The following is an 18,779-nucleotide window of genomic DNA, read 5'->3' as shown; positions in this document are numbered from 1 at the left end:
ATTAAGTGTGTAGGTAATACTAAATTTTATTGAGAATGTCTTGTCATAAAGGTAGAAAGAATCTATTCACATGCACTGGAAAGCATGGATACATACTGCTAATCAAAGAAAGTTTTTGTTTTCATTTAATTAATATCCCAGATTTAATTGATTACAATAAAGTTCAAAAATACTTTCTTTGAATAAACAGCTATTTTTACAAAGAGGGACGTAGAACAGAAAATAGTGAGACACCTAAAATCCTTGATTGTCACTGTTCTCAATCAAGATCATACCAAAGTGAGTTTAAAGAAGGGATTCCAACTGTAGTACAATAATGGTTTCTGTTATCTACGTATTTCTTTAGTTCTCATAGAGCAAAGATTTCAGAAACTTTATTTCCATTTTCTTTTCCCTTTTACCTATCAAAGACACTAAGAAAGAGTATAAACCAACCAATAATACATCCCAATTATAACGCACTTTGTCAAATTCAAAGAATAATTCAGGTCCAACAGAAATCTATTTGGGGCTTAACATTTTGGATCCTTTAAGATGCATAAAAGGGAACTTTTTAAAGTATCCCCAATGACAAAAAATAAACATGCTGTCATGAAAATGTATTTTTTAAATGAAATGCACAGGTTTGACAGCTTTGGTTACTCTCTGAATTATGCCATAAAAGTACTGACTCAATATTATTAATCAAAATCAATAACATAAAAACAAGAAAAGGAATTTAACCTAATGAAATATTGTAGATTCACATTTAAAAAGCAACTGACAAGACAAATTTTAAAAAAGAAACAGTAGATACCACCACAAAACTAGCAGATGTTTCTTGGGGTCATTTGTACAAAAACAAAAGCATATGTTAAAGAAATCTGACACTATCATGGAATCAGTTGGTGTCTAAAATAATAGCAGCTCCTTATGGCAATATGGTAATATCCGTATCAAATGCACAACACATTATGTTGCAACAGTATGTGCACACAAAAGAGCAGCCTGAGCAGCAGAAATGACCAGTGCTTTCAGTTGAAAAAATAGAATTAGGCTCTATCCAGGCCATAATATCACTAACAATAAATTGAACATTGAATATGATAGATATTCTGAATATTTAGAGTTTGCGTTAAAGCAATCTGATTGAGACTATTACAAGGATAGATCATTAACCAAATAAAAATAGTTCTTTTTTTAAATAGGAACTTTCAACAGGGTCCTCTCCCCCTTCAGTTTACCCAAGAATGGTAAAGCTAATTGCATTCTCAAAGCCAATAATAATACTTGGTTAGTTTAGAATATGAAAATGAATAGAATTCTTTGTTTCAACATCAATGGTTTCAACCTAGTGTCCTATATTTACTAGTTAATCATTATTTTACCTTACAATAGCACATGACTTAGTAAGCATACTGTCATCTTTAATCTCACATGGTGGAGATCATCTACAATTTTCCTTTGGATCTATCTAGTCACATCACCCAAAAGATGGCAGTGTACACAATGACTGCTAACTAAATGTTATTGACTAAGGGTCTTTAAAAAGTCAAAGCCAAAAGGCATTCTATAGCTTTCCACACTAATTGTTGGGATTCTTATTATACACACAGAATTTCAATGCATCTATTTTCCATGCAGAAGAAGTGAATGAAAGAAGATTTTGGCATGCACATAAAAAGGTACTCAAATACCAAGAGGCTCTTAGAAAATAAAGTTCACCTATGAGAGATATTCTTGTTTCCAAGATATTTCCAATGAAAGTAGCTTTTGGTCTAGCTCCATTTAACTGGAAGCTAGGGTTCCAAGACATAAGTTATTTTCCTGAATACAAAAGTTCTAAATTTAATAAAAATTATTTTTACAGAAAATTTTGTTTCTACCTAAACAAGAAGAAGAAGAAGAAGAACAACAACAACAACAACAACAACAACTTGCCATACTTGGAAGACTCAAGCAAGAGATCATAATTTAGCTTCAGCAACTCAGCAAGACCCTGTCTCAAAAATATAAAGAACTGGGGATGTAATCCAGTGGTAAAGTGTTCAATCCCCAAACACACACCCCTACTGAAAGTATTCAAATAAAATATTACCTAAGTATTTTAATGAAATATTAAATACAAGTGGGTTATTAATGGGACTTTTTAAAATATATTTCATTTACCAAGATTTTAACTCTAGTAAAGTTTTTATCTATATAGTGAAAAAACAAAACATACTATCATTCCTTCACATTTTCAAAACATGAAAATAGACTTAAAATATAAGAAAACCAATATATACTATCATTTGCCCAATTTTATTGATTTTATTTTTCCATCTGCCTGCCCAAATGGACACTAAAAATACTTTGAATCATGTTTGTAACATTTAGTAAACTTAAAAACTCAATTGGGGGAGGCTGGGGCTGTAGCTCAGTAGAAGAGCACTGCCTAGCATGTATGTGTGAGGCACTGGGTTTGATCCTTAGCACCACATAAAAATAAATAAAGGCATTCTGCCCATCTACAATTACAAAAAAAATTAAACTCAGTCGGGGTAAATATTAATATTTTGCATCAGACCAAATAAATACCAATGGAGATTTTAAGAATGAAGAATTATTTTTAAGTCTAAAATGTTAGCTACTTTCTACATGTAGAAATTGACATTTATAATTTGCCATTTTACTTTTCAATAATTCCAAAATATTGAAAATGTACAAAGATCACAACTATTTTTTAACCAATATCTAATGAATATTGTCTGAAAAAAAAAGTCTTAAGCTATGATTATTCTTAATCAGCCTCTATTTTACTAAGAAACAGGATATGGAAGGATGGAAGGAGAAAGTCGGAGCCTTGTAGAAATTCATAGCTGTTAGCCCAACAACTTTAGGAGCTGTTTATGCATTTTCAGCTTATGCATTTTTTAAAACAATTTCCCTCTGTTCGACATTATGGCAGTCACTGGCACATTTGAGGCTAAACCTTGGTAGAAAATATTTCAACTAAGATGCTTCTTATTCTGCAGATTTGAGAGCTGATAGTGTCCATTATTCATTCCATTGCCCAAGCTGCAAAGCTCAGCATCACTGGTGTTTCATCCCTTTTGCTCCAGCCCCACATTCTCAAACTCTCTTGGACAATATCCCTTCCTCCTACTCTTACCTCTCTATTCCCCCTGTCGTGTACACATTGCCTTCTGATCTTCTGGATGTTGGTCATCGTATTGGCCTCCTCATTGTGAAACTCGTCGATCATCTATCCTGTTACCACAGTTGCCTTTCTAAAACACAAACTCACCTAAAAAATAACAACAAAAAATTATCTCCCTTAACACCTAGACTTTGTTATCCTTTATTTGACTCACAAGAATTTCCTACCATGGTATTCGAGGTCCTGTATACTACTGACTAATCACAAAGCACCTGGCCCTCCAAAAACATATTCCCTCCCCCTCACACTATGCTATTTTCCAAATGGACCAAAACATACTCAATTAGATTATTTTTTCCAAGTGTTATTCCTAGAACAGTGTCTCACTCCTTTGTCTATGTAGCTGTCTACTACTCAGGAGCCAGGGTCCACAATCAAATTTTCCTTCAAACTCTTCTGTTGTTTTTCCTGAAATCCCTTTCTGCCCACTTAATACAATGATTTTTTTTCTTTATTTCCTTCTGTTTGTAGTGCTGGGGCCAAACTGCCTCATGCATGCCAGGGAAGAGCTCTACACTGAACCACATCCTCCTTTTCCCCCTTTAGCCAATTTCCCATGGTTTTTTGCAATGCCCTATAAGTGATACCTCAATTGCACATAAAATAGATCACATAGTTATTCTTTGGCTGAATATTACAAATATCTTGAGGGAGAAATTATGCCATATTGATTATGGCACCCCTAGAATCTGCCAGACACCCAACATATAGCAGGTACTCCTTAAATGTTAGCAGGAGTAAACTAAAAACAAATGATTTAATAAGAATAACACAATACTATGCTGATAAAGCATTTCTTGCTTATTGAAATTGTTTTTTAAAGTTTGACAATATATTCTTTTGCAAAAGATTTCAGCAAACGTGCCCTAACACATGATGATAGAAAAGCAAAATAGCAAGATCCTTTTGAGGGAATTTGACAATTTTGATCAAAATTACATAGGCATTTATTCTTTGATTCCTCAGGTGACACCTTTCCAGGCCATGGGTTAATACAGCTGAAGTTTGGCCATTTCTGCCCAAGATGAGTCTCCTAATGGGGAGGCTTATCTGGAAAGCTCTCTCCACAGGTAAGCCAAGACTTTGTCAGATCTGCATCCTGGGCTGAGGCTCTCCCTTCCCCAGTCTGCTTCCTCTCTCTTGATAGGTATCAAGTTGCCAATGGTCTAAAAGGTATCCCTGACCAATTGGCTTCCCCTTCATTTCTTCTTTTATGGGCATTTGCTACCAATAAACATTTCATATTCCTTCAGAAAACTATGTGCCAGACAATTCTTTTGATAGGAATCTACCTTAAAAGCACACTGAAAAAAAAATGAAAAGGACACATGAAGTTTTTCATTATACCACTATTTGCAGTAGCAAAAATGACTGTAAACAACCCAACCCCTTCAGCAGAGAGCTGCTTCAGTAAACTAAAGTACACACTGGACTATTGTGCAGTTATAAAAGGAAATGGGAAATCAGTGTATAGTGCAAAAGAGTGATCATCTGGGTATATTGTTAATTAAGGAGAAACCAAGATAGAAAAGTCATGTACTCTGTCATGTATTTAAGGAGGTCAGTGGGGGTGGGTAATAAAAAGAATATATACATGTCTATATTTTAAATTTTTAAGAATAAACCAAATACTTGACAAAACAAATAAGCTTACCTATTACAAGGAGGAAGAAAAAGAGTAGAAGAGCATGGATGAAAGTTATACTTTCTAGAATCTAAATAAATTCAACTTTGGAATAATAAAATCTTTTACACATAGTTATAAAATAAAACTGGATTTTAAGAAAAGCAATGCGTTAAACTCAAAAGCAAAGTGAAACAATTATACCTTCAGATAGGAATTATTCCAACTGTCTTCAGTAATTTGACTATACCTCTGAACAACAACAAAAATTGCAGAATTTAAATCGTTTTCAGTAATTATATTATTGTACAACACTGATATAACAATATGCTATTATGTATATATGTTTGTTAGGCAGGATAAACAAATGAGTATTGTCATTAGGAGTTAGGATTTTAATAGAGGAAAGGACACACAGTAAGAAACACTTTCGTCCTGAACTGGAATTTGAAGTATCACCATAATCTCATGAGGTATTTTCTCTTTAAAAACAAAACAACTGGGTTCAATCCCTAGTACCTTCCACACACCAACACACACACACACACACACACACACACACTCCAAAACAACTCTAACACTTTTCCTAGCTCTGTTCTCTGTAAAACCTGGTAACCAGACTCATACATGGAAGGTTTTAGCAATGAGTATACTTAGTATTCAAACTGTGTACTCAGTGGTCAAACTTAGTACTCAAACCAAGTACTCAAACCGCTACCCAAAAAGTCTTCCATGATAGGTCAACTCCCTGTCTGAGGCTTGAAATATGAGCCTGGAATATCTTACCATTCCAGAAAGCAAAGAGATAGCTGAGAGAAGGTCAAAATGAAACAGAAGTTGAAGAGGCTCCCTTTGAATCAAAAATCTAAAGTTGGACACATCTGAGAACCAGTCAGAATAGTCATTGCTGTGAACTGAAATATAGTACACTTAAAATGTCTAACTCCCTGAGTTTATGATAATGATAATGGTAATGAACCTCCTTGGTCACTGTGGCTGCTGGAATCCTCTTTGAGGAGAGACTCCCTGTTCCACTGCAAGGAGTACAGTTAGCTGCTGCCAACTTGAGCTCCAGAGCCTCAGGTGACACCCTTCCGGGCCATGGGTGAATACAGCTGAAGTCTGGCCATTTCTGACCAAGATGAGTGTCCTAATGGGCAGGCTTTTCTGGAAAGCTCTCTCCACAGGTAAGCCAAGACTTTGTCAGATCTGCATCCTGGGCTGAGGCTCTCCCTTCCCCAGCTCTCTCCCTTCCCCTGATAGGTATCAGGTTGCCAATGGTCTGAAGGGTATCCCTGACCAATTAGCTTCCCCATCATTTTCTCTTTTATAGGCATTTGCTGCCAATAAACATTTCATATTCTTTCAGAAAACTATGGGCCAGACAACCCCATTTGTTCAAAAAATAAATTGCAAGGAATAAAAAAAGGAAGAGCAATCTGAATTAAAAGATTTAAAACACACAGCAAACAACTACAATATAAACCTTTTTTCAATGGTAACGTAAAAAATAAGAAGTATCAGTGGAATCTGAATAGTAACTGAATATTTAAAGATATAAAAGATTATATACACTAGAAGAATGGCATTGTAGTTACATTTTTAAATCCTCATCTCCTAGAAATATATGCTGAAATGTATACAGATGAAATTTTATGATGCTTTGTAATAGCTTCCAATGATTCCAGGGAAAGAAGAGATATGAATAGGGCATAAATGAGGCAAAAGTAGCCATAAATTGAAAATTGTTTAAACTCCATAGTGTGCTACATAAAGCCCCACCCCTCTTAGAGTTGTATGTGGGAAAACATGATGGTTTCTATAATAAAATATTTGGTCTGGGGGCTGATGTTGTGGCTCAGTGATAGAGTGCTCATCTCACAAGTGTGAACAGAGGGTTCGATTCTTAGTACCACATAAAAATAAATAAGTAAAATAAAGGTATTGTGTCTATCTACAACTAAAAAATTATTTCAAGAAATATTTGGGTTTTTTTAATTTTGTTTAAAAAATGAGCAGATTATGCTAAGAGAAGCTAGCCAATCCCTAAAAAACAAATGCCAAATGTCTTCTTTGATATAATGAGAGCAACCAAGAACAAAGCAGGGAGGAAGAGCAGGAGGAAAAGATTAACATTAAGCAGAGTCATGAAGTGGGAGGGAAAGGGAGAGAAAAGGGAAATTGCATGGAAATGGAAGGAGACCCTCATTGTTATACAAAATTACATATAAGAGTTTGTGAGGGGAATGGGAAAAAAATAAGGAGAGAAATGAATTACAGTAGATGGGGTAGAGAGAGAAGATGGGAGGGGAGGGGAGGGGAGGGGGGATAGTAGAGGATAGGAAAGGTAGCAGGATACAACAGTTACTATTATGGTATTATGTAAAAATGTGGATGTGTAACCGATGTGATTCTGCAATCTTTGTAATGTTTTGAATAACCAATAAAAAAAAAAACGCCATCTATCGTTCCCTTTTTTTTGTTTGTTTACTCAGAAATTTTCAGAGACCAGAGAATTGGAATTATTTATTTTTGGTGGAACTATCTCAGAGGCTGCAGGAAATCCAATGACTCTATTTTAAAGGTTTTTAAAATTTTTGTTTTTTAATTTTAGTTTAGACCATGATGCTTCACTATTACTAACTGGGATGAAGGATAGGCTCTTGAAGGTGGTAGGAGAATTTCATCTTGAGGAAGCAGTATAACCTACTAGGTACTGGGCAGGCTCTCTGGTCAGACTACTAGAATTTGAATCCCAGCTATTCCATTACAAGTATGACCCTGGACAAGTTACTTAATACCTCAGGGCTCTAGGGATAAAAATCCTATCTGAACTAGAGTAGAAGGTTAAACAACATAAAATACTTAACATAGGACCTAGCAGAGTAAACACCAATACATGTTCAGTATTTTCAGTCAGCACTGGGCACTGTTGTGTAGCAGCAGTGGTAGTTTCCATGATACTGTTTCTGATGAAAATCTTGGAATATACATAGGAATTCCCTGATGCCAGCTGCTACATTATTTTAGACTTTATCTTTAGGCTTACCATAAGTCCGTAGCACCATGCCAGTTATACCAAAAAAAAAGAAAGAAAGAAAAAAGAAAAGAAAGGCTTACCAACTGTGCCTTTTTTCCTTGTTTTAGTTTTATATGTATATTACCTACTTGTCTGCTACCTCTGGATTCAGTCATTTATTACTCTAAGGATCTTAACTGCTGGTTGGTATGGCAAAAGTTCGTATAGTAATTTCCCAATGCTCTGTTCCCTTCCTTCTTTCCTTTACTTCCTCCAGCACATACTTATTTTGAAAAACACAAGAGCTACTGTGAGCTCCTTCCCTTTGCTTAACACAGGAGCACACACCTGCATGTACACACACATACAGATACATATATACATGCACGGAACTCACTTGCTTAGCAGATACAGCCCCCATCACCAGCCCAGCACCTCCAAAACGGGGGCAGAAATTCAGTCATATGGAAGGCCTTCGAGAGGTTTGTGTGTATGAGTTTGATGATACATGTAGAGTTGTAGTTGTCACTGTCTGAAATGTAATCTAACAACCTAGTTAAGTAATACACTAACCTGGTTAAGAACAATAAAGTTCTGATGAATAGTCTGATACTGAGATGACACAACTGCAGTGAGGTGTACCTACCACATTCTTGGCGCTTTACACAAGAGTGGTCCACTTTCCCAAATTGCAAAAGTGGCCAGAGTTGGCAACAGTATCTTCCTGCATACTCAGTTGCTCTGTTCTTCACATCCCTTGCCCTGCCTCTTTGATCATGTTTATATTTCTGCAGTTCACTCCAGGACCTCCTGCTTTGGACAGTCCCATCTGGATCACCCTCTCTGGTTTAATGACCTTGGCCCAGCCTATCAGAGTCTCATTTGCCTGTCCCTTGGCTTCAGTGAAAGTGCTATTCCTTACTTCTAGTGGGATACTTCTGTACCAATTCCAGGCCCACAGGGCCCCATGGGGTAGGAAGAGGGGAGAGACAAAAGGAAAACAGAAGTGGTAATACATTTTTAGAAGTACCATTCTATATATGATGCCACATGGATGTGGCCCAATTAGTAATAACATTAGTCTGCAACTTCCATGGAGTCAGAGTGTACCGGCTAAGATAGTGATTATTTCAAATGAACAACACTTGAAAGAGATTGCATTTGCCATATTTCAGCTTAAACAATAAATCTCAATGACTGTGAAAAAACAGTGATTTTTGTACACAAAACCAACTTTACTACTAATTCACAAATAATATTTTGTGTACATACAAAATATGTTAAAGGGCTCTATCTCTTTGATAGCTCTTGAACTCATTTGCTTGTCTATAAATAGGTTGCTCAAATTGTACAACTTCATCAGTTCTACACTGGGGTTAATTTTTTGAAAATTATATCTTCCATTCTATATAGAAATAAAGATTAAAACTAAAACCTTAGAATAAAGGACAATGAACTTGTTTTCTTTTTGCCATGATGAGGATTGAACCCAGGGCCTCCTGCATGCTGGTTGAGTGCACTACCATTAAGTTACCAATTCAGATGCAAGCACTGCTATAATTATAGGAAGCCTAACCAGCAGGCCTGCTTGAGAAAAGTCACTCTACATTTGCTTTTCTGTGAAAAATTTGCCTAAATAAAAAGTAAAACCTTTGAGCATAGACCTTTCTAACATCTTAAAACTATTAATAATTTTAAAACTTTGTAAGTGTAGAGTGTATGCAGTTATTAGGTAAACTTGAATCTTCACATCATCTTTTAAAAATTCCTTCAAATTTGACAGCTTTGGAATACACTAATAATTTTTAAGTAGGTACTTTCTTATTAATGTGTGGACTGATGAATCAAAGCATCAAGTCTTACTGAATAATTAGTTCTTCAATAATTCACATGAGTAATAGGTCATTTGGGGGGTTAACCCCTGCTTCCATTATTTCTGACCACAGGGTCTACCGACAGATGTCTCACTTTGGATGTACACAACAGAACACCGGGTATCTGTTTCACGTACATCTGTTCCCAAACAGCTTAGGCAGATTAATACTTAGAATATACCCTGCTCTGCTAAGTCCCACATAATCACTAACTCTTGTTGTTCTCAAATTGATTTTTTTCTCATTTTCACATTTTTCCACATTACCTTTCATGTTGCAATTTTTCAGAAAGTAAATATGTTTGTTTAAACCCAAAGCTCAAGAAACTAATTTTGACTCATAGCAGTAAGAAACATTTTCAAGACCATATTTTGAAGCCTAGATTTCTCAGATTTTCTGGTCACTCCTCCAATTCAGCTGAACTCAAAGTTGTGGTGGTAATAATTATTTTAAAATTACATCATGAAGTTGTGCAACCTGGTTAAAAAATAGAGTTGTAAACCATAATAGTGATTTGAAACCCTCATTTAAAAATAAAATATTTGAAACAATATTTAATACTAAACAAAAAATTTGCTCAGAAATTATAAGATTACAGGAAAATTAAATAGAATGCAAAAGCAGATGACCTGGTCCTTTTTGTTGTTCATGAAAAAAAAAAAAAAAAAAATCTGCTTACAATTTGCCTTGACCAGGTCTTTTCTTCCAGAAAGTGGTTTCTTTGCTCCAAAGACCAGACCTGTTAAGAAGCCATTGCCCACTTCTCATCAGAAGGCCCTGAAGCTAAGGCAGAGAAGTAAAGGGCCCATATTTCCCATGGGGTTCTTCTAATTAGAAACTCATTAGGGCTGAGAAGTTCCTGCTGTAAAATACAACACCCCTGCACGCACACCAGACGGTTGACCCCATTGACCATTCAAACCTTGCTCAGATTACTCTTATTTGACAACATGCCCAGTTTTTTTTCTTTAAAATGCAACTTCACAGGTGGTCAAAATTGATAATGTTTAGACACAATATAATACAAATCCCTCATTTTTCTGGTGAATAAATTCAGAGGGTCATTTGCCTGAGTCAGTTACACACCTTGCTATTTGCAGAGACATGATCTCAGGGCCTTTGCCAACTCCTGAAATCTGTCCTACACCACAGATGGGAGCAGACTACAGACAGCTGGGGGAGAGAGGCTATAAAACACCCAGAAGCACTTTTTCATACTTCAAGGTGCTGTCTTTTATGAAATTATGATGTTAATTTAGTGAGTCATAATCAGCATGTTTATAATGAAAACAGAACATTAGAGTGACTCACGTAGCAATGGTGAGAATTGTTTTGTGAAACTTTTGTTTTGGAAAATCACATGCTGGCACAGAAATATATACAGTACTTTTTAGTCCCTACAGGGCTCTCACTTCAGAGGACTGTGTGGAGACACATGTTACCATCGTGAGATAGCATTGTAGACATTTGACATGTGTCACAGAGATCCCTAAGTGGATCATTCTTAAATGTACTAAAATATAAGCTTAACATCTAATCCCACCCATTCCTTCCTCTCTCCATCAATAGCTTTGGCTTTATGGGACCTAGGTAAAAACATTCAGTCACATAAGATAATAAACACGTGCAGCTTTGAGGATGCTATATTCTGCTTCAATCTTACATTTCAAATAAAAGCTTACTACCTAATAAGGACATATTTCAGAAGATTGTCCTTGGTTGAGATTGAGAACAATGCAATAGACAACCACTGGTGGTTTTTTAAATATTGAACTCTGAAAACATTGGATCCAGTAACAGCACAAGCTAACAGTTACATCATGAAATATACAAATTAATTTGTGGCATCTGCCCATGTCCCCTGTCCAAACGTTCTTCTTGTTTTTTGGTACCTTATATCCAATCTTGGCACAACATGGGGAGCTGTGCACCCTGGGCCCTGTACTTGACCTGCTTTGCCTTAGAATCCCATGACCCAGGTTGATTTGACCTTTCATGTTTGGCCTCAAAAACATCACCAAATGCTTCTTTCATCTCTTCAGAACTTTTCTCCCTCCTAGGTCACAGACAGCTTGACAACTACCTTATATTACTGTGAATAAAATCATGTAAGATCCACAAGCAAAATGGCTATAATTGTGAATTCTAATAGATCATCAGGCACAATTGCAAACAATTAAATAAAGGAATTTGGTAGACAATTTCTATTATAGTGGTGGCATTCTTGTATATTTCCTGCTCCTTGCTTTCTACCCTGTAGCTGAGCAAAATGGATCATTCCTGCCCTGTCCCTCACAGTAGAGAATGGACTAACATTAACTCCTACAATGGAAATACAAGAATAATACAAATTTGAAAGACCCTCAAGGAGCTTATCAACTAATTGAAAATACAACAAAGTTTTATATTCAGTGTCTGTGTATGAGATCCAGTTATGCCTAAAGAGAAAAAGAAATCTATAATAAAACTTTACTTATTGGTTTTAATGAATTTAAACATTTAAGCATCAAAAAAACAGCACAAAGGAAGCCAATTCCCTGTATCTATAAAAGCTAAGAAAAGACAGTATATGGAGAACTATTTTTGTAATCCTTTCTATTACGGGGTGGTACAATGAGAAAAGTACTAGGGAATAAAGATGCAGAGATAGGCAGGTGCCAAGCATGAAGATCACATGCAAAATATCTCTCATCCCACTCCCTTCCTCAACAGAGATCATATCTCCACTAGGAGAAGAGGAAATCCACTGCTATCAAGAGACCTCTGCCTTCATGTGTTATATACTGGAGATCCATGTTTTGTTCCTATGCTTAGTAAAAATTGGGAGGAGGGAAAGGATATTGCTCCCATAGGTGATGAGGGGTCAGTATTAAGTAGGAGTGTAGTAATCAAGTCACAAAGCAATTAGCAAAACTAAAGTTTAGGAGACCAGTAAGTCAGTCACAAATTCATTCATTCAACAAATATTGCTTATGTGCCAAGCACTCTTCAAGGTACCAACAATAAACATAACAGATGTTCTGAATATATATATATTTTTTCCAGCCAGACTGTCTCCACGTTTTTTCACCTGTTTTGTGTCCTGGCAAGCCACTCTATATAGTCATCAAGTGTTCCCCTATGCGCTGCCTTCTAGTTGACTTATGGACTGTGGTACAGGATAGAAGAGAAGAAGCTTGGGAATTTAGTTCCTATCTCCCTTCCTGCAGGATTGACTCAGGAAATCTGTCAAACTGAGGCAAAAGCCAAAAGGAGCTATCTGGTAACTTCCTCCACATGGTCTCTGAACCCAGGTTCAAGCACCTGCTCCCTCAGTTTATAATTTTGGGCCTACAAATGGTATTACTTGCCCATTTATCACTAATCCCAAGAGTATTTCAAGATTCTTATATTCTTCCTACACCTTTAAAAGTACAGTCATTCCCCTTTACCCATGGGGAATATGTTCCAAGATCCCCAGCAAATACCTAAAACTGCAGATAATCCTGAACCCTATGTACAAGCACTGCAAAACTACTAGTCAACCTGATAACCAAGACAGCTACTGAATGACTGCTGGCTAGACAGCATGCACAGCAGGGATATGCTGCACAGAGGGATGATCCATGTCCCAGGGAAGATGGAGCCGGTGGCACGGGATTTATCACACTCCTCAAAACAGCACACAATTTAAAACTTATGAATCTTTTATGCAATTCTCCATTTAGTATTTTTGTGAGTAACTGAAGCCATGAAAAAAAAAAAAACTCAGATAAGGGAAGAATAAATACTGAACTACCTTTTAAAAACTCTTCAAGTCACCCTAATATGAAATGCCATTTGTTTCTTATTAGGATAGTCAAAAATAGACAAAAAATCCTGTCCTCTTGAAGTGGGTGGTTATGGGGAGGACAAACAACAGAAATCATATCATATATGAGAGTATAAATGTCATCAAAATAATGTAAGGCAGTAAAAGGAACCAGGAACATTTAAGCACAAGCTCAAGGGAGGTAAAGGAAGAGGTCAAGTGAGATCATAAGGCCTGAGCTAAGGTTATGATTGACTGGACAGAGAAGGAAGGTATATGTGACAAACACTTAGCAAACAGAAGAAGCAGGATTGGTGATTGATTGAAGTAGTAAATGAGGGACATCCAAGCTGGGGTTGCCTTTGAAATCCTCATTTAGATTCTAGGTGGCTGCCTAATCAGTCCTTTACATATTAAGCCAAAGTATTTATCACTTCTATATGGAATCCCATGATTCCAATGTAAGGTATAAGAAATTCTAGTTCTCCATCTAAACATCCCACCACAACTTACATACACCTGAGAAACAAAGTTAAATATACTGACAATGGATTACTGACATCCATATTCTTGATAGAGAACAAGACCAAGAGCAAGAAAAGTTGTTTTTCTTATGGATATACAAAATTTATAGTGCTTCTGATGATAATTAATGGTAGTTGAGAATTTGGGGCAACACAAATCAGAAAGTACACAATTAACCAGATCGGACCAAATTCATTGGTAATGCCACATTTGACAAGCAGACAGAAAGAAATCCCATCTGAAACCAATAAGTGAGGTGCTCCTGGTGTCACAGAACTGAGGGAGCCAAGTCAAAGTTAAATGAAGTAAAAATCCAAATAGGTGGAACCTGAAATTTCCCATTTGATTGAAGGAGACCAGGTCGCAGATGGTAGAGGAATAGGTAAGAGGCAGTGAGAATAAACCATTTTTTTTTTTCAAAGTAAGTGAGAAGGGGCAGAGCATCAGCTAGAGGAATTTAGAAGATCAAGGTAGGGAACGTCAAAATGGGAGGTAAAAGAGCTGGAGGAGAAAAAAGGCTGCAGACCTAAGGAGGGCACAAGAGAGGAGACAACCGCCTAGAAAAGGTGGGAGAGATGGGATGGACTGGCTTTGAAGAGAGATGACAATCACCCATGCTTACTAGGTTGACTAGTGGTATTGCTGCACAGAGGGCTGATCCATGTCCCAGGGAAGATGGAGCCAGGTGGCAAACTGGGATGAAGGTGAAAGTCACCAAAAGGGAAGAGATCTAGAAGGTCAGAGAGCAATGGCCATCAGCAATGGCAGGAATTGGGATAAAGACTCAGATAAAAGTTTTTGATAAACATAGAAGAAAAACCAGGAGAGAACTTCACACTTCGAACTAAATAAAACTCAAACTTCTTACCTGTGTCTTCAGGCGTCTCTTTGCCTGTGAAATATTCTCTTACTCCTGTACTTTGACAGGCTCTATCAGTCACTATTCCCAGAAGACAGCCTTTCATTTTCTTCCTTTATTACTTCAACCTAAATTTTTTCTTCCACTCCCATTACATCTTTTTACTACATTGAAAAGTGTTCCCCCAAAACTCCAATTCAGTTGGACCTCAGGCTATGACCATATTGGGAAAGAAAGTCTTTGCCGTGTAATCAAGGATTTTGAGATCACTCTGGATTTAGGGTAATCTTAAATTCAAAAATTTCTGCCTTTACAAATAGGGCATGCAGAGACGGAGGGGAAGGCCATGTGAAGACACGGCCAACAGTTCTGCTGCCACAAGCCAAGGAACACCAGGAGCCATTAGAACTGAAGGAGGCAAAGGAAGACCCACTCAAGCTTTCAGAAGGAGGTGCACATGGAAACCAGGCCTCACACACGCCAAACAAGCACTTAACCCAAGCTGCACCCAGCCCCCTAATGACATCTTAAGTGACTTCTAGCCTCCAAAAGTATGAAAAAATATAATCCTGCATTTTAAGCCACCAAATTTGTACTGATTTGTTACCTACAATCCTAGGAAACTAATACAAAACCACAACCCTTCATGAAACATTTTTCCGCTATTTTTTTGAGGGGGAGAGTAGTGACTTAGACAGCAAATTGTTTCTTCATGATCAGATTCCTGTCAAAAACATATTCCTCCCCTATAAACACACTGAAATCCCTAGAAGCAGGACCCACACCTTGTGGATCTTTATATCACTTAATTAAAAAAGTTATTAGTTGCCTAATGTTTGGTGACACAGGGTTTTATTTGGAGTCGCATGTCTTTCCTGAAAAGTAGAGTTTCCTGAAGGAAAAGATACCAGGTTATTTTTCATCTTCACAGCATCTAGCAAAGCACCTTAGCATAAGTACCAAAATATCCATTAATAGAGTAACTGCTGATTAGGTTAACATATTCATTGACTAGAACTAATACACTAAAAACATTGCTTCCATTAAAAAATAATACCAAAGATGAGTGATAATGCTTCTGAACCTCCCACCTTGACTTATGCTCTCCACACAAGCCTCACTTCTGTGAGGAAGGGTAACAGACATTATTCCAAGTTACCCTTGAACCTAATAAAGAGCACATAAATCACTATAGTTATCCTCATTTACTCTGCCAGCAAGACTATCAATTAGTCACAATTTTGGCCATGATAGCCCTCATAAAACACTTCAGTGTCTTTGCTCACATTGCTCAAGATAGGAAATCAGGGAAAGATCACATGGTATCTAATCTCAGTGAAAACAACTAAGACACTATGAGGTTTAAAACTGGGTGGTCTTAAAATATTTCATATGTTTGATCTAATAATGCCCAGAGACCTTTCTACATCTTCCTCCTATCCTTTCCTGGGACAGCAAGTCACCCATCAACCAGCAATGGACATGGTCTCCCCCACCTTATCCTATCATTCCATGTCCTCCCAAGTACTATAACTTTGATATGTTTTCTCTTCCATTTCTGACCAAATTCACCAGTTCCAATCAAATTCATTCATTAGTTTTCATTGTTCAGTTTAAATTAATTCAACTTCTGTGGCTCCAAATTTAGAGGTCCAAAGTGGTTTAAAAGCCAGGAATTAATTACAAAGAAAAAGTAGTACACTCATATAAAGGAAAGAAAACCAAAAGGTTTTCAGGTGAAATTAAAGAATCAGTATTGGAACCTTTAGAGTTATGAAATTGTCAAGTTGTCTTTTTAAACTCCATTACCAGGAGAGCTAATTAAACCTATTTTTCCTCAATCACCACTCAATATAAAATAACATTTCTTTTTTCATGTCATTATTTGCTTTTTCCATGTGCCAGCGCTGAAACATTGATTTGTATGGTTTCTCATTACACAATGTCTAATTTTAATTCTATAGTATTTCAGCTTTATTGTAGGTTAAATTGGCTCTTAGAGTTCTGATTATAAACTTCTATATCACATAACTTAAACTAACTTAAAGACTCACAGAATAATTCCATAATCATCTAGCTGGCTTTTAACTTCAAAGGTTGGAGAAAATAAATCACTTTGGTTTTCAAAACACCTGAAAACATTTTAATCAAAGTCAAAGATAGATTTAGTTCAGTAAGGGGCATGACAGACAGCACATACAGAATTCCCATCCAGAACCCATGCTGGGTCCCAACTAGAGGGTTTCATTTTGTTAGACTTGAACAAGAAACTTTAGAACAGTGACTGCTGCTTTCTATAACATAAACAGCCCATGATGTCTAGTTTACCAATAGGGAAAGGCAATTTTAAAAAATTTTTGTAATGTTGTACTTAACTAAAACAGGCTTATGTGTCGAATTCCAACGTTCTCTACTGAGTCATCTCTGGGTTAAGACTTGAAATATTTCTATTGTAAACTGCAGTATTATAGCACTAAAATTCTAAATGAGTAAGGGCAAATCCAAGGAAACCAGATTTTGAGTTAACACCCAAAATCAAGTTTCTAGACAGCCTGAACAAGCTCCACAGTGGCAACGAATGTGAGGGTGGGCAAATCCAGGAACCCCAAAATATTGGGGTTATGAGACATTAAAATGAGAGTTGGATTCAGAACCCATGTGGTAGACACTTTGTGAAGGGTTTATACTATCAGTGTACCTTCAGAAGTTGGACTGAAGCGTCAATTAGGTGGGGTGGAGTAGTTGGCGTCCTCCCCCCTTGTAAATCACCTCCCGCCCCTTGTAAATCAGCTCCCCCCACCACTTGTAAATCACTTCCCCTTGCGGGTTCAAGTTTCTCTGCGCTCTGCAGGAACTGAGCACGACGTCTGTCAGGAAGTGCCCTGGAAGGGAAAGCCTAGCTGGTGGAGACAGGGGAGTTGCACACATTTCCCCAGCTGGGAGGGAGGAGGCACTGTCGAGGACACTGTAACCTACCGGGGCACAGCAGGAGCGGGGAGGCGAGAGGAGCGAAGAGGAGGCGGAGCAGAAGCACCCGAGTTACGGCGCCTGGGAGACTGTGGCACCGGGACTGGCACTCACCCGCCGGGCGCTCGGGCTGAATGGGCCACCACTTCAGGGCCCGTTGGCTCAGTACCACGTCGCAGCTGCCCCTCCCGATCTCGAAGATGCCCCGGAGCAAAACCGGATCGGCGGTCTCCTGGAACTTCTGTGGGGACTGCGACTGCGCTGAGGGCAAGGCTGCCACTTCTGGGGGCGCATCTTCCTCCTGGCCGCCCTCCTGGGCGCTCACCCGACTCTGGCGTCTCCTCCGTGGCATGGAGGAGCCTAGGCTGGGTCCGAGTTTGGGGTCCGGGGAGGCCTTTGGAGAAAGAGGAGGAGGCCACAGCAGCCACTGCTCTTGCTGCGTCCGGCGCTGCCACAGCAACGACGCGTCCCGCTGAGACCCAGGAGTGAGGCGTGGCGCGGGAGGAACCGCCCTGGACCTAGTCTGCACCTTGTCCTGCCAAGCTTCTCCACCACTCACCACAAGACTACCCACTCCGGGAGGAGAAATAAGTGACTGCCTCCATTTGGGCCTTGGATGTTCGAAAGAATTAGGCGCGTTGCATTACCTGGAGTCCTATGAACCAATGCTCCTGAAACTTTGAATTGCATATTGCATGGGCATCTTCTTAAAATGCAGATTCTTACTGAATAGGTCTGGAAGGGGGCCCCAAATACTAAATTTCTAGGCGAGCACTCTACCACTGAACCACAACCCCAGCCCCAGCAAAATACTAAATTTCTAAGAAGCTACTAGACGAAGATGAGGGCTGCTGGCCATAGTGCACATTTTGAGTTGCAAGCGCGGAAGGCTCTGTCCACCTCCTTTCCAGTGAGCTTCCTGAAGAGCAGAGGTGCTACT

The 18,779-nt window shown here is 38.1% G+C and overlaps 1 protein-coding gene across 1 annotated transcript in view; it reads right to left on the bottom strand.

Annotated features, from left to right (window-relative positions):
• Cerkl (CERK like autophagy regulator) overlaps positions 1-18,191 on the bottom strand; it is a 107,003-nt gene extending 88,812 nt beyond the window's left edge. Inside the window, 1 exon segment of the mRNA XM_076865563.2 lies at positions 17,954-18,191. Within this exon segment, the coding sequence (XP_076721678.2) occupies positions 17,954-18,191 (238 nt within the window).
• Between the last annotated feature and the right edge of the window lie 588 nt (positions 18,192-18,779).

The sequence above is a fragment of the Callospermophilus lateralis genome, chromosome 9 (genome assembly GCF_048772815.1).
Source record: "Callospermophilus lateralis isolate mCalLat2 chromosome 9, mCalLat2.hap1, whole genome shotgun sequence".
NCBI lineage: Eukaryota > Metazoa > Chordata > Mammalia > Rodentia > Sciuridae > Callospermophilus > Callospermophilus lateralis.
The sequence above is the reverse complement of the archived record's forward strand: the minus strand, read 5'-3'. Positions and strand labels throughout refer to the sequence as shown.